The sequence below is a fragment of the Rattus norvegicus genome, chromosome 15 (assembly GCF_036323735.1).
Source record: "Rattus norvegicus strain BN/NHsdMcwi chromosome 15, GRCr8, whole genome shotgun sequence".
In the NCBI taxonomy this organism is placed as follows: Eukaryota; Metazoa; Chordata; class Mammalia; order Rodentia; family Muridae; genus Rattus; species Rattus norvegicus.
Genome location: NC_086033.1, coordinates 3,977,408 through 3,999,912, shown reverse-complemented (window position 1 = coordinate 3,999,912; position 22,505 = coordinate 3,977,408). Strand labels below are relative to the sequence as shown.

General features: G+C 44.4%; 2 protein-coding genes across 17 annotated transcripts in view; one reads left to right on the top strand and one right to left on the bottom strand.

Annotated features, from left to right (window-relative positions):
• The window catches only part of Fam149b1 (family with sequence similarity 149, member B1), a 37,947-nt gene extending 16,411 nt beyond the window's left edge, over positions 1-21,536 (top strand). For 6 of the 15 annotated variants that reach the window (NM_001013878.2, NM_001401019.1, XM_039093079.2 and 3 more), the window contains 8 exons: positions 418-605; positions 12,238-12,362; positions 13,408-13,511; positions 15,882-16,106; positions 16,493-16,616; positions 16,826-16,945; positions 19,809-19,881; positions 20,977-21,536. In NM_001013878.2, coding sequence (NP_001013900.1) covers positions 418-605; positions 12,238-12,362; positions 13,408-13,511; positions 15,882-16,106; positions 16,493-16,616; positions 16,826-16,945; positions 19,809-19,881; positions 20,977-21,044 — 1,027 coding nt within the window. In that variant the 3' untranslated portion in view covers positions 21,045-21,536. Of the gene's footprint in view, positions 1-417; positions 606-5,324; positions 6,091-10,047; positions 10,417-12,237; positions 12,363-13,407; positions 13,512-15,881; positions 16,107-16,492; positions 16,623-16,825; positions 16,946-19,808; positions 19,882-20,976 lie in introns of those variants that run through there. The other 9 variants (XM_017599604.3, XM_039093081.2, XM_039093083.2 and 6 more) reach the window with 9 other exon arrangements.
• The window catches only part of Dnajc9 (DnaJ heat shock protein family (Hsp40) member C9), a 32,167-nt gene that overhangs the window by 3,097 nt on the left and 6,565 nt on the right, over positions 1-22,505 (bottom strand). Inside the window, exon 5 of one of the 2 annotated variants that reach the window (XR_010057842.1) lies at positions 1,035-4,038. The gene's annotated coding sequence lies outside the window, so the exon portion shown is untranslated. The remainder of the gene's footprint in view (positions 1-1,034; positions 4,039-22,505) is intronic. The other variant, XR_010057843.1, reaches the window with a different exon arrangement.

Genomic DNA, 22,505 nt, shown 5'->3' with positions numbered 1-22,505 from the left:
TGTATAAATCTGGAACATTTCTCCCTTTCTAAGCCGCTTCCTAAATTTGCTTTGTCTTTCTTTAGAGTAGTCTGTGCTAAGTAAGCACGCTGCCAGCCAGCCCTCCTCAGCACCAGGCTGTTGGTATTCTCCTCAGCACATAGACTGGCTCCTGAGGAGTTTCTGCTCACAGAACTCCAGAGGTCTTGTTGATTTCAGTCCCCAATTCTTTTGTAGGGTTCTAGGACAGTGTGGAGATTAAAAAGGAACCCAGGTTTTCCTACTGAGAACTCCTTTACCTCACAAGGCAGCTTCCGGTGCTACATTAGCTGAGGGGGAGGAGGGTGGAGCAGCACCAAGCACATTTCTGAGTCACAAACAGTGGTGGTGCTTAGGGAAGAATAATCATGAAATCTTTCCCTCTTGCTTCTATTCCAGGGAAGAGGGATTTCATGGAAACAAATCAGAAGCAGCTACAGAGAAACAGAAGTTAGGGTACCCTCCCATTGCACCATTTTACTGCATGAAAGAGGATGTTCTTGCTTATGTGTTTGACAACGTGTGGAGCAAGGCTGTGGGCTGTATGGAGCAGTTGACACGTAGTCACTGGGAGGGATTTGCTTCTGGTAAGGATCCTCATGAAACCAATGTAAAAAATAATTATTAATGATTTACAAAGCCTAGTCAGTGTTTTTGTGTATGTGTGGTGCTGGTCACCCCAGGACCCTGTGTATGCTATACAAACACTACCCAAGTTGCATCACAACCTTTTTTCTATTTTTTAATTTTGAGACAAGGCTTCACTAACTTAGGCAGGCAGGCCTTGAACTTGTGATCCCCCTGCTTCAGCCTCTTGAGTAGCTGGTATTTATGGGCCTGTGCTATCAGTTCTGGCTCTAAGAAGTCAAGGTTATATGCTTCATTAGAACAGTTCCTAGGTATGAGAGATGGCAAAAAACATTGGGGTTTTTTTGTTTTTTGTTTTTTTCTGTCTTCACACACACCCACCCCACAACACTTCTGGCACTAAATGTATAGGGTATTCCCACACTTACTTAGCAGATTCTCATACACCATCCGAGTATCCTATGGTTCTGGTCTCATATGCATGGAAGATAGCTGTAGATTCAAAGGGTTCAGTCCACAGCCTATCTGTCCCACCTCATACCTCATGTGACACTTTCAAGCCTCAGGCTATGATCTGTGCTTCTAGTCAAAACTTAGAATTCATGGGACAGCCTTCCTTAGGTTTGATCAATTTGGTAGAGTGGTGCACAGAACTCAGAAGCATAGCTTGTAAAGAATAGCACAAAGCGTACAGATGAACAGCTAGATAAGAAATGCAGAGGACAGTGTAGGGGGACCGAAGTGGGTATCCATGCCACTCTCCAAGTACCTCGAGTGGTGAGCAGACTGGAAACTCCTCTGAACAAGGCCCTTACTTGGGTTTTAGAATCCTCACTATGTAAGCATGATGATCAAATAATTGGCCATTGATCAATTCACCCTTCACAAGTCAGGGGACTAGGACTAAAAGTTCCAAAGCTGATAACATGGTTGGTTGCCCTGTCAACTAACCCTCCCTTGCCCCTATCCTGAAACTCTTCTGACTCTCCCAGCCACCATCCATGTCTTCAGGACACAGAAAGATACTATTGCTTTGACTACTCTAAGGGTTTTAGGAGCTATGTACCAGAACCTAGGTAGAGACCAAATACGTTTGCTTTATATTATTAAAGCCTGATTACTGTTGGTGTTTCTCACAGAAACTAGCAAAGAACTTAGTAAATACTTGAGACTGGGTGGAGGAGTGATGAGGCCTCACCTGTGGCCGTGAGGGTTTGGACTCTCCTCCAGCACATCTGTGAGGAGACCATGTAAATGGTGCATGCTTCTCACACTGTCTCAGTGAGAGTGATTAACACACAAGACACTTCACACACATGAAGTATAAAGCTTGGTAAGTCCTCATCTATGTAGTGTGCACCTGTGAAGCCCTCACTGCAGTCAGTACAGTGGCCATCCATCACTCCCAGATGTTCATGTCCTCTGTAAGCCCCTGCTTCCTGTCACTGTATGTTGTGTCTGTTCCCAGAAGATGTTTCTGCTGAGAGAAGCCAGAGAGTATATGGTAGTGTGGATGAAAACAGCTCTGAGTGAGTGGCATTGTTTGAAAGGATTAGGGCTTGTGGCCTTGGAATATATGTGGCATTGTTGGAGGAAATGTGTCACTGGGGTGGGCTTTGGAGTCTCAAATGCTCAGAGTCAGGCCCAGTGCAACATTCTTTCCCTGCCGCCTGCCCATCCAGATGTAGATCTCTCAGCTACTTCTTCAGCGCTATGCCTGCCTGCACACTGCTGTGCTGCCCACCTCTGACCTGTAAGACAGCCCCAGTTAAATATGTTCCTGTTAGAGTTGCTGTGGTCATGGTGTCACTTCACAGCAATAAAACCTTAACTAAGACAGGGCATCTATCCGCTAACTCCATTCCCAACATCTGAAGCTGACAACTTGCAATGACAAAAAGCAGGTGACTTCTCTGGCGGGTTCTTCCATCTCAGGATGATGATCTGAGACTTAGCTGCCTCGCTTTGTGCATCTGTAACTCCTTTTATTGCTGGGTATTATTTCATGAAGCCACATTTTATCAGTTTACCTATTGATGGACATTTGAATTGCTTTCCACTTTAGCTGGTACAAATACTACTGTGCAAGAATTTAGGGGAACATATTTCTGTTTCTCTAGGCAGATTACTAGTACTAGATGACTGGGTTATATTCATAGATACATAAATACTTTGTTATATTTTATGTTTATCTTTACCACTCAAATTATTCCAGATCTCACAGTTTTAATCAACGCATCCTATTATCTCACACGTTTATGGATTAGAAAGCCTAGAACAACTTAATGAGTCCTTTGCCTACGGTCTCACAAGACTGAGGTCAAGGTATTGGCCAATAATACGTTTTCATGTGAAAGCTAAGCTAGAAAAGTGTCCACTTCTGTCTCTGTGTACACAAGGATTGTGAACAAATCCTTATGATGGTGGTTTTCATGGCAACTTTATTTTTCAAAGTCAGCCAGTCAAACCAGAATTACACAGTTCACTTATTTATGACATCAGTTTCAGAGGGATCACACGCCCCCTTCTGGATTCACAGGCACTGCATGTACATTGTACATGGACACATAAAATAAAAACAAATAATATCTTTATATCTCTAATTATCCTCCTTTTGCTTTTATACTGCCAGTTTTCTTGTCTACTAAAGATGATTAGGGATAAAATTAACTCTAGGAAGGGAAGAGTTATGTACCCAAACAAACACCACCATATGATATTTCAGAAGCACAAACCTAAAGAAGCATGGGAGGTTGGCCTATGTCCGTGGTTGGAAGGCATCACATTGTTAAGGTGACAGGACTTCCAAATACATCTGTAGGTCAAATGTGGTTCCTGTCACAGTCCCAGCTGCCCGAGCTGGAATATGGTCATACAGAACATGATAGACTGCTTGACTCTCACATTCAGAAGCCACCAACACAGAACAAACTCATGCATTTTTGAGAAACGGGCCAACAGACCCGACCATCTTCTGGACCTGCAAGGGACCCTCCGCAGCTAAAACAGTATTGAAAAATGAAGTTAGAGAACTCAGTTTTTGACTTTAAAATACTTCTTTAAGACTAGCAGAGGACGGGGTTGGGGATTTAGCTCAGTGGTAGAGCGCTTGCCTAGGAAGCGCAAGGCCCTGGGTTCAGTCCCCAGCTCCGAAAAAAAAAAGAACCAAAAAAAAAAAAAAAAGACTAGCAGAGGACATATATGTCAGTGTAGTGAAAACAAATAAGCCTGAGCATTTACATCTAACGATTCCAACAGGGCTGCTGAGATTAGTCAGCGAGGCGACATCTTACCAATAAATGCCGCAGAGCAAGTGGACCCACACAGAAAAGAGTCAGGCTGGAACTAACATCCCACTATTTACAGAAGGTCACTCGGAAGTGGATAAACAGGCCATGAGAGGGCTTGGTGACTGAGGGCAGTCCTTGGAACCTGTATAGGAGAGAAATACGACACATCGTCCTTTGACTTCCACATGCACACCATGACACATGTACGTCTACACACACCAAAAGAAAATGAACAAATGTTAAACATTTAAAAATTTAAAAGTACTCTTAAAATTGATCAAAAACTAAATTTGAGTGAAAATTATGAAACTCTCAGAAAAAAGCTTATAATAAATTTTGGATTTGACACTGAGCTCTTAGATGGGACAATAAGAGCCAGCATAGCAGGGAGCTTTATCAACATTAAAAACTTGCCCATCGGGGTTGGGGATTTAGCTCAGTGGTAGAGCGCTTGCCTAGGAAGCGCAAGGCCCTGGGTTCGATCCCCAGCTCCAAAAAAAAAGAACCAAAAAAAAAAAAAAAAAACTTGTCCATCAAGAGACATTCTCAAGATTGTGAAAACAACACACATGATAAATGATTTATATACATATATATATACACACACATATATGTATATGTATGTATATGTATGTATGGAGCTGATCTCCAGAAGAGATAAAGAACTGCAACTTCATTTTAAAAAGGACACACAACCCAGTTTTTAAAACTGAGCAAATGCCTTCGACAGATATTTCCCTAAACATCTAAAAATGACCAAAAGTCACATGAAAAGATGGTATAGATCATTAATCATTAGGGATGCAGGTAATACCACAGTGAGATGCCTCTTCGTGCCCACTAGGGGCGTGTGTGTGTGTGTGTGTGTGTGTGTGTGTGTGTGTGTGTGTGTGAGAGAGAGAGAGAGAGAGAGAGAGAGAGAGAGAGAGTGAGTGAGTAGTGGATCTTTTGAGGATAAACAAATGGGGAAAGGTTTGCAAAAACTGGAGGCCTCTTGAATTGCTATTGCAAATTAAAGAGGTACAGCCATTGTGGAGAGTTCCTAAAATGTTAAATCACCATTTATAATTCCAGAAATTCCTCTACTAAGTATATTACCAAGGGAACCAAAAAAAGTTTACACAAGAAACTCCACATGTGTGTTCATAGAGGCATTATGGGAAATAGACCTAAAGTGGAAACTCAAGTGTCATGAACTAATGGATAAACAAAATGTTGACATATGCATGTGTTATAGACTAAATTGTATGCCCTCTAAAATCCTCTGTAGAAGCTCTACCTCTCAGTGTGCTTTTAGGGTACTTAGCGAGGTACTTGAGGTTAAGTGAGGCCATGGGATAACAGCACCCTAGACCAGTAGGCTGGTGTCCTTATAAGAATCTGCTGGAGAGACACCAGAGATCTCTTTCTCTTTCCACACATGCACAGAGAGGAGGCCGAATGAGAGCACAGCAAGCAGGTGGTCATCTGCAAGCCAGAAAGAGAAGCCCTAAGAGAGAGCCCAGCCCTGATGGCATCTTGATCTTGGACCCCAGAACTGTGAGAAAACAAGTGTCTATTGTGTATGCCACGCAGCCTGTTATTTTGTTAAAGCAGCCCTGACAGACTAATACACCACACAGTAGAACATTATGCATCCATAGAGAGGAACTAAGCACCCAACCATTATTACAACATGGGTGAGCCTTGAAAATATACTTAATTAAAGGAGACAGACACAGAAAGTCACATGTATTACTAATGCATTGTTTAATTCATATAAAACATTCAGAGCAGATAGTACAGACAAAGTTGCAGGGGTTGGAAGAAGGGACTTGGAGTGATGGGAGTTCTCTAAGACACTGTGGTGATGGTGGTACAGCACTGAGTGCTGGGAAACTGCCATAGATTTTAAGGTTATTGCTGAGTCTTACCTCGCTACAAAACACTTGCTTTACAAAACAAAACGAACATCACACAACCTCTAGCCTGGGGCTGGAGAGGAGGCTCTGTGGTTAAGAGTATTTGCTGCTCTTGCAAAGAGTTCAGATTTCAGCACCCACCTGGTAGGTGGTTCCCAATCCCTGTAACTCCAGTTCCAGAGATCTTATGCCCTCTTCTGGCCTCCCTGTGTACTGCATGCATGTGGTGCACATATATACAGGTAGACAAACACTCAAACATATAAAATAAAAAATTAATAACATATTTAAAAGGCTGGTCTGACAAATGTTCTTTAACATTATTTGTGCACAGATCTGCTATTCATTTGCACCTATCAACAGTTTACCCCCGAGTTCTTTATAGATACTATGGTCTTCTGCCTTGCACTACTTCTAACAAGAAGCCCGATGTCACCCTGTCCCTACGTATCTCCCAAGACTTGGGATGGAGGGCACATTGCCACCACAGCCTCTGGGCACTCATAAGGTTTTCTCCTGCTTGCTGGCTTCAGGCAGTCTGATAATGTGCTGTAATAGTTCTCTTCCTGTTCCTTCCGGGTGGAAGTGCTGGACTCCTGCTCACCCAGGAGCTCCTGCTCACGTCTCAGCCATTATTTCTTCACGTTCCCATCTTTCCTAAGATGTATTATGTATACACACAGTGCTCTGCAGGTCAGAAGCGGGCACCACATCCCATTACACACAGCTCCCTCATGGGGCTGCTGGGAATTGAACTCAGGACCTCTGGAAGAGCAGTCAGTGCTCTAACCGCTGAGCCACCTCTCCAGCCCCTCCTTTTTCTAATCATCTGTCATGACTTGGGTCACGCAGAAATAGATCTGTCTGATCACAGAACCCTCAGATAACTTTGACTTGAAAACTTTTTCCTCAGGCCATCCTCTGAGCAGCTCGTACCACCCTGGGTGTGTGCAACTGTGCTTTTGTTGTGTCTGTCTGCCTGTAATAGCCTCTGTGTCTCTCCTCTCCCCCTTAATATCCACACTCAAATCTACATTAATACATTTATTATTTTAATAAACCCCAATCTTGCTTCAAATTTCTTTCCCCCATTTTTCTTGTGACACTGCATGTTGTGCCTTCTCCTTCATCAGTGTCACCTGTGCCTTAAGTGTGCTGCTAAGTTAGTCACTTGACGTGTACTTCATCAGTGTGAGCTCAGAGTTTATGTGTATGATCTTTGTACTTCCATGCCTCCGTCGCATGGCTTGAATAAGTAGAGTAATGCTGGGCGGTGTATCCCATGCCTGTAACGCCAGTACTCAAAGGCTGAAGTAGAAGGATGCTGAGTTCAAGACCAACCTGGGCTTCGTAGTGAGACCCTGAGAAAAGGCGGGATGTAGAGGAACTTGAAAGCTGTTACTCCTGTGGTCTTGCTTCTGACACCCTCTTCACTGTGAGTTGTATTTTCCTGTCCCTTACCTTTGAGTTTTTGATCTTGGAAATCATCTTAGGCAATTGTAGGTCACGCCTCATTTGTTTATATCACCAGGATTTACTGTCTATCAGCCATTGTCCATTGGATGACAGCCAATGTCGTATGGCTTTGATTGGCTATTTTAAACAAGTGAGTAAGTAAATCTGTCACTCTTAGATTTTGTCTAGAAGCAAAAGTCTGGCAAATAATTTTTTTGATACAACATAGATTGGACTCAAATTTACTAGGTAGCCCAAGTACAAGTACTCTTAATTGGGCCGCAAGTACTCTTTACTGCTGAGCCATCTCTCCACCTCAAACTGAGTATGTTTGATGTGGGGATGTAGATTAGTGATAGAGCACTGTGCAAGCTTCTGAGTTCAATACCAAATACTGCACACAAATAAAATAATTTTAAAGTGGATATTCCTGAATGAACAGCATCCAAACCAAGAATAGAATGCTACCAACACTCCAGAAGCTCTTCTTGATTTCCAACACCACAGATTAATTTTGTTGTAAATTTATAGAAGAATAAGCTGGGGTGATGGTGTATGCATATGATCCCAGCAAAGAGGCAAAGGAGGGGGTGAGGAGCTTCAGGCCAGCTCAACTACATGGAACCCCCACACTTCCCAAAGCTAGGAGTGCTGACACCCCCTTAATCCCACCACCACTTGGGAGGCAGAAGGTCAAGGTCACCCTGGTCTACAGAGAGTTTCTGGACAGCCAGGCCTACACAGAGAAACCCTGTCTCAAAAGAAAATGAACAAACAAAAAGAAATCGTTCCCCTAAACTGGGTATAGAGGTACACACCTTTACCTCTCAGTAGTTGGTAGGCAGAGACAGGAGGGTCTCTGAATTCACGGCAAGCTAGAGATGCAAAGAGAGACCGTCTCAGGGCGGGGGGAGGGACAGGAAGGAAGAAACCTTCCCTCAGTTATTTGGGTAGTTTATGTCTTTTGCATAGAGTGCTGTTAGGAACATCTCTATGTGTCCTTGGAAGAACATATGTTTTCTATATATACATATATGTGTGTATATCTATGCATGGAACTAGTAGGTCATGTGATAACTATGCCAACGTCATTGGCATCTCCCCCTAAATTTTTCTCATGTGACTTCATGCACACTCTCTGATAGTGTGAATTCCAGTTGTCCAACCTTCGCTGTGTTTGATGTTGTCTATGTGTATTCCCTTCTGAGACCCAAGAGAACAGGACCAATACTCTTCATTAAAATTACCTGGTCAGGGCCATTGAAAGGGCGAGGCAGGCAGAGGTGTTTGTGTGCAAACCTGAGGACCTTTGTTCAGTCCCCCAATCTCATGAGGGACCAAGAAAGAGCTGACTCCTTAAAGTTGCTCTCTGGCCTCTACACAGTCTACACACATGCCGTGGCACATGATGCCCACCAGCACATGCTCACGCTCGCGTCCCCACCCCTTCACAGACAAACCTGATGGAAAAATCAGCTGGTTAGCCTGTAGTGGACACACCTGTAATCTTAGCACTTTGGCCAAGCTACATAAAACCTGTTTCTAAAATCTAAATTCAGTGAGTAGACCGAAAGGCCCTGAAAGAGTGAGCCTTTGTCTTCACAGAGCCAGACAAGCAAACCTTTCAAGGACAGTTATCTGTTCTCACTCCACTCTGCTCTGCCCTCCAGACTACAGGGAGCTGGGAACAGCCTGTAAATGAACTTGTACTTGGTGCAAAGATAACTCAGGAATTCACGTCTTCCGTGTAGACCAACCAAGTGGTTCTTTGCATAAGAGCAAACTGGCACTGAAACAGACCAGGAGAGCAGCATCTCCTCTTGGTATATAAGGAAGAAAGCTGGTCTAGTTTGCTTTTGTTGCTGTGATAAACACCATGACTAAAGGCAACTTGGGGAAAGGGTGGAATTTGTCTTGATCTTAGTCCATCACCAGGGAAACCAAGGTGGGAACTGAAGCAAGGCCATAGAGGAATGCTGCCTTCTGGCTTCTCTCCATAGCTCGTTCAACTTCTCTTTCCTTTTGTTTTTATAGATTATTTTTACTTTATTTTTATGTGTACATGTATTTGGCTGCATGCATGTCTGTGCACCATTTGCATGCAGTACCTGTAGAGGCCAGGAAGATGGTGTCAGATGCCCTGAGACTGCAGCTACAGACAGTTGTGAGCCATCTAGCAGTCTTAATCTACTTTCTTTTCTTCTTTTCTTTTCTTTCCTCTTCTCTTCTTTTCTTTTCTTTTTTTCAGAGCTGGGGACCGAACCCAGGGCCTTGCGTTTGCTAAGCAAGCGCTCTACCACTGAGCTAAATCCCCAACCCTTAACCTACTTTCTTATACACCCCAGAATCACTTGTCCAGGGGTGGCACCACCCACCATGGGCCCACTCACATCAATCATTAATCAAAAAATAAAATAAAAAAGCTGCAGAGACATATCTATAGGCCAGTCACATGGAAGCGGGTCTTTAATTGAGTTCCCTCTTTCCAGGTGACTCTAAATTGTGTTAACAACCTCACCTGCAGTTAGTCACATGACAACCTGTTATGCTCTATGCTCTTCTGTAAACCAAAGGTATAAACTGAGTGATGTAACCAATACTTTTATGTGCATTGGTGTTTTGCCTGCATGTGTGTCTGTGTGAGGGGTCAGATCCCGGAATTGGAGTTACAGACAGGTGTGAGCGGTCATGTGAGTGCTGGAATTGAACCTAAGTCCTCAGGAAGAGCAGCCGGTGCTCTTAACCACTGAGCCATCTTTCCAGCCCATAACCAGTATTCTCTCTCACAAATGCAGATATAGAAGGAAAAGGGCCTCACAGGAGCTTCAACATTTGCCTGCACATAGAACTTGATCCTCTGCTGTCCTCGCCCAGTGCACTTTGGGCCAACCATGCAAAAGATACACAGAATTAATAGAGCTTCCAGAGGCTTCACAGCTTGTGTTTGTTATTGTTCTCAATCAGATGCTAAATTAGGAAGAGAATATTTAGCTCTGTATTATCATGATTTGAACCCTAATTTGCTAATGGGGAAACAAACGTCACTGATAATTGCTTATGAAAAAATGTACCGTCTCGGAATTAGATGGTAACCCAATGATGATAATGGAGATGATTTAGAGGCAATAAAGACTACAAGAGTTCATATTGGTTTCATTCAGAAACATGATTTGTTCTCAAGTTCATTTTTTTTTTTGTGCTTAATGTTGAAAAGTGCAAAAATCCCAGTTTATGGTGGTGAGGCTCTGACAGTAAAGGAGCTTGCTGCCAAGCCCGACAGCCTGAGTTTGATTCCCCAGAACCACTTGGTGAAAGGAGCAAATTGTCAAGTTGTCCTCTGCTAGGACCTCCATAGGAGCACCATGGCACAGGTGCACACACGCAGACAGACAAATGTAATGCAGAGCAACTCTTGTCTTGGTTTCTCAAGACAGGGTTTCTCTCTGTAGCCCCGGCTTTCCTGGAATTCACTCTGTAGGCCAGGCTGGCCTTGAACCCACAGAGATCTGCCTGCCTCCGCCTCCCAAGTGCTGGGATGTGCACCACTACCACCACCCCAGCTGAACTACAAAAATTTTGAATACCAATTTGTTTTAAAAATAGTACAATGTAATTTGTCAGTTTTGACATCAATGCTGTGAACATCTTGCACACTTCTTCTGACACACATGTGAGTGTTCTGTTCACTTACCAAGGAATGGTGGGTTGGTCACTGGGCAGTAGACAACAATTTTCCAATGTCATGGTGAGTCTGTAGCCCCCCTGCTCAGACACAAGTTCCTGTGCTCAATCTTGTCAATCATGTTCTTCAAGCTTTAATTTTTTTGTTTGTGTATAAAAGGGTATTTTTGTGCATTTTTTGAAATGAAGGTATAATTTTTCATAAAGGAAAAATCCTTTTAGCATTTAAGATTATCCCTTTGTTAAATTTACTTATATTCGTGTGTGTGTGTGTGTGTGTGTGTGTGTACATGCACATGCATGCGATTGTGTGTACCCATGTGTATGCTGGTACTGCAGAGCCCCAGGTGGTTACTGGAACCCCTCCTGGAGCTGTGGTTTCAGGTGACTGTGAACTGCCTGATGTGGGTGCTGGGAACCGAACTCTAGAGAGCAGCAGACATTTCTAACTGTGGACTTGTCTCTGCAGCCCCAGATGTCCTTCCTAATCTTCTATGTCTTTAACCCTCCGCACACATTTTAGTTGACAGGGTTTTGTGGATTTATTGGGTTCTTTTAGAAAATTCCTTTTTATATTTTGCACTTATATTTTTAGGGTGGTTTTTTTGGTTTTTGTTTTGTTTGTTTTGCTTTTGGTTGGTTGGTTTGTTTGTGGGTCAATCTTTGGTGTACATCTGGTGTCTGTCCGTCCGGATTTTGGAAGTCTTTCCAGAGCTGACAGTGCTGTTGCGCTTGCCCTCTTTCAGGGTACTTGCTCTCCTTGTAGAAAACAAGGTTGTTAACGCTGTCTGGTTTCATTGGCATTGTCTATGGGACTTGAGGTCAGGATTACTGATCTGAAGGTCATACTGCTCTATGTATGAGCATTTTTTTTTTTTTTTGGTTCTTTTTTTTGGAGCTGGGGACCGAACCCAGGGCCTTGCGCTTCCTAGGCAAGCGCTCTACCACTGAGCTAAATCCCCAACCCCATGTATGAGCATTTTAAGTGTCCCATGGTAGTGCCTCTTATGGCCACACATTGGTCAGCACTGATATAAAACATTCCAAAGGTGGTTACAGATCTCTGCTTATCCTTCTGCTTGGTACCGCCGGCCATTGTCAGTCTGGGAACCACTTTAAGCTGCACTGAGCTTGAGGGTCTGTAACTATGCAGGTGTAACTCTGCAGGTGTATGCAGGTGTATGCAGGTGAGCTGCAGATGTTAGTGAAGCCTTTCTTGAGACTGCTAGCTGTCAGGGAGATTTTCTCTCAGTGCTTTACATCAGAAGATACCTATGGATAATAGATCCTGTTCCTTTGCTCAGATGATGAGAGTAACGTTGAAATTACCAGACTGGATTCGGGAAGTCCCTATATGCTGAACGAACAGCAGCCTTTGGTCTTACCTCGAGTGCCGCAGTCTAAGGTGATGTCAGTCACCTCAAATCCGGTAAGCCCCAGAGCAGATTGTGAGAACCCAGCACTGTTCTTGCCAGAGGAAGCTTGCTTGGGTGTTTGCCTTGGTTGCATTATTTCTAGCAAGAAATTTCATAACATACTTATTTTGAGAGATGGTTTCACTGTGTAGCCCAGCCCAGCCTTGAACTCACAGTCCTTCTGCCTCAGCTTCTTAAGTGCTGGGATTAGAAGTGGTTACAGCTAGTTCTTGAGAGAAAGAGGAAGGAAAATGTTTTTAACACAAAAGAGATGGTTAAAGGCCACATTAGAACAACTACAGTTCACCCCTACAAAGCCTTTGGAATTTAGGTTATTAAACAGGACGTGGGGAGACATACACCTTGTACTTCTGGCTACTCAGATGACTGGCACAGGAAGATTACTTGAGCCTGTCACTTCAAGGCAGCCTGTGCAATGCAGAGAGACACTGTCATAAAAAATTAAAAATACGCTTACCTAGGAAGCGCAAGGCCCTGGGTTCGGTCCCCAGCTCCGAAAAAAAAGAACCAAAAAAAAAAAAAAATATTAAAAATAAAAAAGCAAAAAAAGCCCAACCAATTGACCCCACCCCACCCCCAAAAAAAGAAAGAAAGGAAGAAAGGAAACTCACAAAGGACAGTGAATGGTACCAGCACTCCAGGCTAGTTAAAGATAAGTCTGCAGAGTTCAGGCCCATGCGCTGATGATAAAAGATCATTACTTTGCACTTACTTTTGTCTGTGGTTCCAGAGTTTGCTTGTGACTTTACTATTCTTTTCTCTTGTAAGCAATAATAATGTCCCTCTCTCCTCTTTGAGAGTGGCCATTAAGTGCTTTCATCTGTACTGATGAGCTGTCACTTAGAAATACCGAACAACAACAACAAAAAGAACCCTGTTCTCTTGACAGTGCTCTTTTGGGGGTCCTGGCCAACTGTTCTAAAAGTTAAGGCACAAGGTGGGGGGGGGGGTAAATAACCTAACTGGAAACACTAACTTTGCAAACATAGCAAATCGAGCAGGTGTCTTCACCAACCAATGTCTGCTTTTGACATATAGATGAATTTCTGTCAAGCAAGTGGTCATCAGCCAAACGTGAATGGCCTCTTGATTCATGGGATGCCTCTACAGCCAAGGAATCTCTCCCTGATGGATAAGCTCCTGTAAGAAGCTCGAGTTGGAATATACTATAGAACTTAAATAGAATGCTGAGGAAATGGGAAAGCAACATCAGTCACCTCCATGCCACCAAGTGCCAGACACAGCCATGGAGGAAAACATTTAAGGGGCAAGGTCTCTATGCCTGGGAGCTGGTAACTGGGAAGGATACCCTGGACCTGGCCACATACAGCCTGCTGTGGGTGAGAGTCACGTGAGAGCTCCCCTGATGATGTGCTGTGCAGTCCCAAAGGAGAAGACTCTGATGAGTCCACTTCTAGAGATTTAGAGGTCACAGCTGTCCTAGGTAGGAAGAATGATACGTGAGGGAGTTGAGGATGGGGACCAGACCCAGTGTAAGATGCCTGACCGCAGTGCTCTCTGACCAGGGGGCTGGCTTAGCGAATGCCGGTGCCCACCGCCAAAGCCCACAGCCACCAAAGCCCACAGCCTGAGTCTGCTTCCGGTGACCTACACGATGGAAGGAGAGAACTGGCTTTCAGAGGTGTCCTCTGATACACACACACACACACCCCGACACGTGCATTCCCACACACAGAAAAGGAATTTTTTTTTTTTTTGAGACTTTCTCTATGTAGCCTTGGCTGTCCTGGAACTCGCTTTATAGACCAGGTTGACCTCACCTTAGATCCACTTGTGTCTGCCTCCTGAGTTCTAGGATTAAAGGCACGCACCAATACATCTGGCCCACAAAAGAGTAATGTTTTAGAACTTTAATGCTTCCAATCAAAGATCATTAACAATATTATAGGATTTATATAGGCCATGGTAAAATTAGTGGGGAAAGAATTTATGAAATTAATGCGATCAGATTGTGTATGACTATGAATGTCACACTGGCACTCGTCCATGTGTTGTATGTGACCACTGTAACTGGGCAGCATAATTTACGCAGGATTCACTAGGTTACCTCTGGGTTGGGTTTATTATGCAGAAACACTATGTGTATTTTGCATAGGTCATTTTTGAGGGCATTTCTCTTGAGTCAATACCTAGAAGCAAAAAGAAGGCAAAACAGGTGTGTGTTTAATTTTTGAGGAACTGCCAAAGTACTGATGAAATCTCACCAGCAAAGCCAGCTTCATAGGGACCATACCGTAGGGGTGAGGCTGACTCAGTCAGAGGGACTGAGAGGAAGGAATCTACACCAAGACTCAAGCAGGAGCTGTGAGGACTGCAGTCAGCACTGGTGCAGGCCAGGGAGTAAGTGAGCAGGACCATAGTGGAGCTCGGCCAGAGACTTGCCTCTCAAGTATTTGTTCCCACCATTCAAAGGAGGATGAATAACAGAGTAGGAGATAATGTAACAACAGGAAGCAGTCAGAAACGGATTCCAAGCTCAGGACATTTGCTTTGTGGGAAATAGGAGTTTCTTCTGGGTTATGTTTTGAGTAATGGGCCACCTGCAGAGAATGTGGAAGAGACCAGATGCAGCAACTGACTTAAAGGTCACCCAATAAGAGATGGCAGTTGAATCCACAGAAAGGAGAGGAGGTGACAGAATGGGAATTGTTGGAGAACCTTTTTAACTAGAGCCTAGTGAGAATGGACTGCATACAAGGCCTGGCTTGTATCCAGTGCCTTGGTGATTGGAGGACTTGGGAAGGAGAATGCCCAAGGGGTAGGCCTGAGACTTGGGGGTTTCTCTGGTCTTTCTACAGGGAGCCACTGCTCCACTTACCTTGGGCAGCATATGGCTGGGACCTTTTGATTGTTCCCAGTTTCAAGGCTCCAGACTGAACTGTAATTAAGTTCCAGTTAGCCAGCACTTTTTAGAGGTTTATTTGTGTGTATAAATGTTTTGCTTCTACATATGTGTATGTACCACACGTGTGCAGTGTTCACAGAACTCAGAGGAGGCTTTGATGCCCTGCAACTTAACTATTTCAATATCAAATGAGAGCCACACTGATGCCTCAGTATCTACCCTGAGGACATTCTGTCAGCTCAAAAAATGCTTCAAGTCTTGGAGGACCCTGAGTGGGAAGCTCTGAGTACCTGTCAACCTTGCTTTTCTTGTAACTGAACAAGTGACTGTGTGGCAAGTAGATTGTGAGCAGGTTCCCAGATCTCCATTCCAGGAAGTCATAGCTGAAACAGGTCATTGTCAGGTACATACCTATAATCCAAGCACTTGACAGGCTGAGCAGAAGGATCTCAAATTCCAGCCTGTCCTAGGCTATTTAACAAGTCCCCCATCTTAAAAACAGCCTCTCATGCCTGAATCCTAGATAACTTCTGGAAGCCAGTTTGTCCTTTTCTTCCCTGAATATCTCAGGTTAAGGCTTTTTTCCCTGAGCCCTGTCTTCTTTTATGTGGTGATTTTCATTATGGGTTTCTGATTTGGCCACTAGAGATCTTGATGACAAGCTCCTCATGAGGCCTGGGTCCAGTTCCGTCCTTTCAAACCGAAATTGGCCAAACCGAGCCATGGAGCTCAGTACATCATCCTTGTCATATACAACGCAGTCTGCCAGGAGGCGCAACCCCCCACCACGCACCCTTCATCCGATCAGCACGAGCCACTCACGCACTGGAACACCGTGGCCTGCAGAAGAAATCCTCAGAGGACCCCGGCTGTAGGTTTCAAACGCAGACTCTCTGAAACTGGTAAACTAGTAACAATAACAGACTCCCCGTAGAACAGGCTTCAGAAGCAGACAGGCTGTGCCCCAGACTAATGCACATAGTCACACCGTGCATCGTCTGCAGGTTTAGTTCAGCTCAAGCTTTTAAGTTTTAGTGAAATACAAAGCTGGATGAGATCATTCTCTTGATTCAGCTGAGGAATTACATTTGTGAAATGTAAGGGAGAAAAGGAAAAAACCCTCTTTGCTGCCCCTATTCTGGAAATCTAGGTGGCTTCAAGCCTCTTGAGCACACTGATTTGAGGGCTTGGGTTACCGAGTTTCTCATCACTTTGTGTTGTTACAACTTTGCTTTCGCATATGGATGGGATCTTCAGTCCGATGACAGCAGACTCACTCTCTTCTCCCTCACCAATGACCATGGGTCGGAACAACCTGCTGCCACCTATTGGAACAGCTGATGTAGAGCACCTGAGCATCCTGGGGTCCCAACGGCCAACAGTAAGCCCTTCACCCCGCCTGCCCGGGCTCACTCTGAGCTCTCCCAGCAGTAGTAGTTCTGTAGGACTTCACCTCGGGTTCTAGGCCATGGCAGTGCAGTCGGAGCTGCTTAGGAATGGGTACCACAGCTGCTGACATGGGACAGGGCTGATACGGAACAGGTACAGCTCCCAGGCCAGCTGTTTCTGTGACTTTGATCTCCTCTGCAGAAACCCCACGGTGATTCCAGCCGAGCCCGAAGTGCGGCGGTGGACGAGCCTAACCAGCAGCCCCAGGAGAGGCTCCTTCTGCCTGTCTTCTCTAGACCCAACACAACTCAGTCGTTTCTGGTAAAGTGCTTCCTGTCTGTGTTCTGGAGGGGTTAACACAGTGTCTCAGCCCATGCTGGTCTTGAACTCCTAACCCTTCTGCCTCAAGCTCCTATTTGTCTTTGATGGTTAGGGAAAGAAGTGAGGCAGGCGGACTGTGTTTGGCAAATTTAGGACTTATCTAGCGGCTTGATCAACTCTTAAGAAAGACAGTTGGATGTTCTACTGATAAAATACCTTCTAGGTGTATCTTCTTAAAATCCTAAGTGGTCCCCGCCTCGTTCTCTTGGTGATAAAATGCCCCACTTATAAACAGTTTCAGCAACCTGCTCTGGACATAAGCACACACAACGGGCTCCACTGCACACCTAAGCCTGACTTTGCTGTCTTCCCTGCTCTTGTGCAATTTACACGATAAAGTGGGGTCAGGTGGAGGACCTGGAGTTGACCTTCTTCCTATGAGTGTGCTAAATGCTGACACCTGCCTCCTTGATCAGCGTGCACTTAGTACCTCTTTTTAAGGAAGCACTTAAAGAACATCCTGAGGACGAGGGCCATGTCACCTTGCACACCTGTAGGTCAGTACATGGTTCCTACCTCATCTGCTTTGTGGCAAGGGGGCTTGCCCAGCATAAGGAAATGACTGAGCTCACACTGAGTGTTTACCTGGGTGTTGTGTCCTGCACCAGCCTTAAGAACGGTGACATCTGTAGCTCGTGTACCCAATCAAGCCATCTACAACAATGGGAGTTTGTATTTCTGTGTGTTTCAGGGCTCCCATAACAAGTGCCCACAACTCGGGCAGCCAAAACAACAAAAACTGTGTCCCTCTTAGGTACAGAAATGGAGAGCTCTGTGCAAGCTGCAGAGAACTTTCCTGCTTCTCTGTGGCTTCTGTGGTTTCCCCAATGCTTGGGCAGGATGGGTGTGTGGCCTGGTCTGGTAGATAAGCCCAGATCCCAGTGAGAAATCTGGTTGCCACACCAAAGGTGGGACCTGCCACGTGCACACATGTGGGTACACACACTGCTCACAACACAGAGAAAAATTAATTTAAAAAGGCTGGGGGGAGGGAGGTAGCTCAGTGGTTAAAGCTCTGTCTCCCATTCTCAGCACCCACAAGGCAGGTCACAAGTCTAACTTCCTGATGATACCTGCAGTCATCATGCCTATTACAAGTAAAGTTAAAAGACAATAGCCATTGAATTTATAGTCCACTCTAAAACAATTTTCACCTTAGCTTGATTACTTATGCAAAAAAATGGTTTTCCAAAAATAGTCACATTCACAAGTTCCAGGAGGACATGAATTTTGAAGGGCACTCAGTATTCAACTCAAAATTTCATGGGGCCTGAGCTAAGAGGAAAGTCACAGAAAAGGCCAAAAGAGAAATGAAGTTCTGTTCATGGATTCACTTGGAGTCCTAGAAGCCTGCGAACATCTGACCCAGTCTCCTAATTAGATTCAGAACATTTGTTAAGCAATGTTTATGTTCTATGTGTTTTTTCCTTTTAAAAATTAGTTTTGGGGGCTGGGGATTTAGCTCAGTGGTAGAGCGCTTACCTAGGAAGCGCAAGGCCCTGGGTTCGATCCCCAGCTCCGAAAAAAAGAACCAAAAAAAAAAAAAAAAAATTAGTTTTAGTTGCCTTAGGAATAAAACAACATATGAAAGCACTTCAAAGCCTCTTTAAAAAATAAGTTTATGTTCTAACAGTAAAAATTGCCTGCCTTAGCATTATTTTCCCTATTCCCTACCATAAAGATTAAGTAGCAGCTCGATTAACTACAAGTGTGAGTGCAGCCTCAGGCCTAGAGCTGTTGACTAGAACCCTGTTCCTTGGTGCTCTTGTCTAGCAGGAGTCAATAAAGCGCAGTCCGTGAGCTCTGCAAGGGCCGCTGCCTGGTTTGTAAATAAAGCTTTCCTGGCAGTCACCAAGCTCACTTGTCTATGGCTACTTTACAACAGCCAATGCTAAGTCATTGCAAACTCTACCATGTGGCCCCTACAGCGATCTGCGAATCCCTCGCCTTCCTACTGTTTTGGCTGCAGAGTTGTGGGCATCTGTTATAAAAGCCCTGTGAGGCATAAATACAAGCTCCCACCACCGTTAATGTGAGATGGCTCAAGGGTCAAGATGGGTACATGAGCTACAGATGCTGCCGTTCTGGAAACTGGTGCAGAACATGGACTCTCTAGGTACTTTCCCCTCACCACAGTGTTGATTCTATTTAAACGGCACACTGTAACATCAGATGGTATTCTTTTGACCAGCTATGGTGTTGCAAACTGCAGTCCCAACACAGTAGAGGCAAAATAAAATATCTTTTTTAAAATCTGATTGCAACATTACACCACATGGATTTGTAAATGCTAAGATTTTCTTAAAGACAGTAATACAGTTGTAGAACATGCAATTCCTACAAGTTAGCAAATCGCTTCGTGAACATCTGGCTTGGAATATTCTACTTGGAATTCAATACAGGTTGTTAACGTAGGGTTCTCCTCTGTGGTGGTTTGAGTGAGATGCTACCCATAGTCGAGGGCATTTGAGGACTTCATCCCTAGTCAGTGAGGCTGTTGGGCAGTTTAGGAGGCATGGCCTGCCTGCAGGAAGTTCATCAGCTGAACGTGTGTGAGCTAGACGCCCACCGATTGCTGGCTGGATCCCTCTGCTTCCTGCTTGCAGTTGAAGACACGATTCTCAGCTGTCCCTGCCACCATGCTTTCTGCTTCCCTGCCTGGACGGACTCAATGAGCCACTCCTTCTCAGTCTTGCTCATGGTGTCTGATCAAAGTAGCAGGAAAGGAGCTGACATACTCTGGAAGCCTCAAACGAGCATCTTTTGAGAGCTACATCCTAATATGCCTTTTCTTTTCTTGTAGCCAGAAACACAGTACCGAAGCTCATGTGCGTCTGAGTGCCCTCATCACGCCCGGCCTGGCAGGGGGTCTGCAGGTACATACGGGGCTGCAGGGCTCACTCTCCTCTTCCCACACATCTTCCTCTCCTGCAGGCTTTGCTATACTTAGTTGTCCCCCACGTAGGTAAATCATCTTAGCATAAGATGGGTATAAAAGAAAGGCCAACTGCTCAAAGCCAAAAAGTTCCTGATTTCTGCTTTTTAAAAAATTACCAAGTAAACTCACCTTTAAGGTAAATAACTGTTTTTAACAAAAATATTTGAGGAACCAGAGAAAAGAATGACTCAGTGGTTTTAAGAGCACTTGTTCTTTCAGAACCTAAGGTTCCTAGCACCTATGTCAGGCAACTCACGACCACCTGCAAGTCCAGTCCAAGAGCTCAGACGCCCTCTGCTGGCCTCCAGATACCTGTACATGTGTGGTGCACACTCGAAGGCACACATACATATACTTAAACCTTTCTTCCTTTTTGATTTTTCAAGACATGCTTTCACTGTAGAGCCCTGCTTGTCCTGGAACTCACTCTGTGGTTCAAGCTGGCCTCAAGCTCAAGCGATCCACCTGCCTCTGCCTCCTGGGTGCTGAGATTAAAAGCTGCCACTCTCCAGCATCAATCTTTTTTTAAGCCTCCAGTCTAGTTACTACATTCAGCTACACTTTGAATAAGATGTTAATTAGTTTTAATGCCTAAGTTGTTGAAATGTGCATCTCAGCTTTTAGTGAATAGGCTCTCAAGCAAAACTAGGCTAGTTGGGGTTTTCTTTTGAGACAAGTCTCAATTATTTGGCCCTGATTGTCCTGGAACACAATATGCAGACCAGGCTGGCTTTGAAAGAACAAGAGATCCTCCCACCTCTGCCTTCCCAGTGCTGAGTCTAAAAGTACGTGACACCACATCCAGCCTCCTTTGATTCCTTAAACTCTAGTAGTTTTCTCAATAGGGTAAACTATTTAAACGTGGCTTTTAATGCCTTGGTAAACATATTTCTGAGTACTTTTAAGAGACTGTCTCCAAATTTAAATTCCAACTACTCATTTATGTAAAAGTCCCTGAGACAGGAACACTGATGCTTATTTCCAAATATAGACCACGTACTAATGTTATTCTGTGCATTTCTGTGTCTGACAGGCCCTCAGTCACATGGGTCTACAAAACCTCAAAGCAGAGGTGGACCCATCTCTAGAACCAGGCAGTGACCACAGAGCAAGTGAGAACTTGCAAGGTTGCAGCAGACTTGGGAACACATGGAGGCTTTCATGCACCAGCCTGAGCACCAGATGACCCAGAGCTCCTACAAACAGCAGCGTGGTCCATCGAGAGCCATCTTGGAGCACATGTCTGAGAACCACCACAGTATCTGCCAAAGACTGCACGGGAAGCTGTTCTGTGTCCAGTTCCTGCCTTCTTTTAGCTCTCATTCCATGGGGCAGTAAAGATTGTACCCAAAGACTTGACAATGAAAAACCACCCCAAATCACTGCTCATGTTGTCTGTAACCAATCACCTGTTCAATTCTAGTACGATTCAGTGAGATTGCATACACACAAATGATTCAGATCACTGAGTTCAGAATATTTCTGCTTATATTAATTTCTGGAGGCTTGTACTCAGTTTTAACATATTTTTAGGAGAAAGTGCTGCCAACAATCTGAGATATTCATCAAATAAATGTCATTCCTAAACTTTAAGTTCTTTATTGTTTTCATTTTTATATGTATGAATGGCTGGGAGGAGCACACACACACACATGGTCAGAGAAGAACTTTCAGGAGTCAGTTCCAAGGCTGAACTACGATCAACAGACTGGGGGTGGGGGGTGTGTGGTACGTGCCTTTTCCTGATGAATAATCTTGCTAGCCAATCTGTCTCTTTAAAAAGCAGAATGAAGTCAAGGTACTGTGTAAACTGTTTCTTTCCTAGGTCAGACATACGTGCCAGCCTTACATCAGGGTCTTTGTGTGCCCGTGTGTGCAGGCAGAGACGACTGGGTGCTCTTCCTAATTGTTTTTCCATCTCGGTCTGAGAGAGGATCTCCCACTGAACTTGGAGATCTTCATCTGTGTGCCAAGGCAGCTTTGTTTTGCTTCGTTCTTTTCCAGTGGTAGGGATCCAAACTCAGCCTTCATGTTTATGAGCTCTTTACCACCAAGAGCAGTGGAGCTGGAGAACACCAGCTTTTCCAGCGCACAGAGAACACAGCAATGGTGGTTAACTATGGCTTGAGTCTGTCTTACTAAAATGCCACTGTTGCCTTAATTATCACGCCACTTTGACATTACTGACTTTCAAAGTGGCTAAATTCAAATGGTTGTCCACTAGAGGTGACTTAAATCATTCCAAGTTCTTATGCCATGAAATAGATGTTTCAAATAACCCACCCTGAGTTATATTTTAATAGTTCTAATCAAAAACTCAATGTGTAATGTGTTCACCTTAAATTATAACACTCAATGGGAAGACTTGAAGAGTCACTGCAAATACACCACAACCACGCAAAATGTAAATGAAAACTTCTCATCAATCTGTACAAGGAATAGTTCTCAGATCTGCACGTGTGGTCTTTCTGAGCAGCTATAACTCAGTACCGTCAGATCACTTAGCCCAGTTCCTTACCCGTTTGTGTATGTCCCCTAAAAGCTAGTCAGTATTCATCTTCA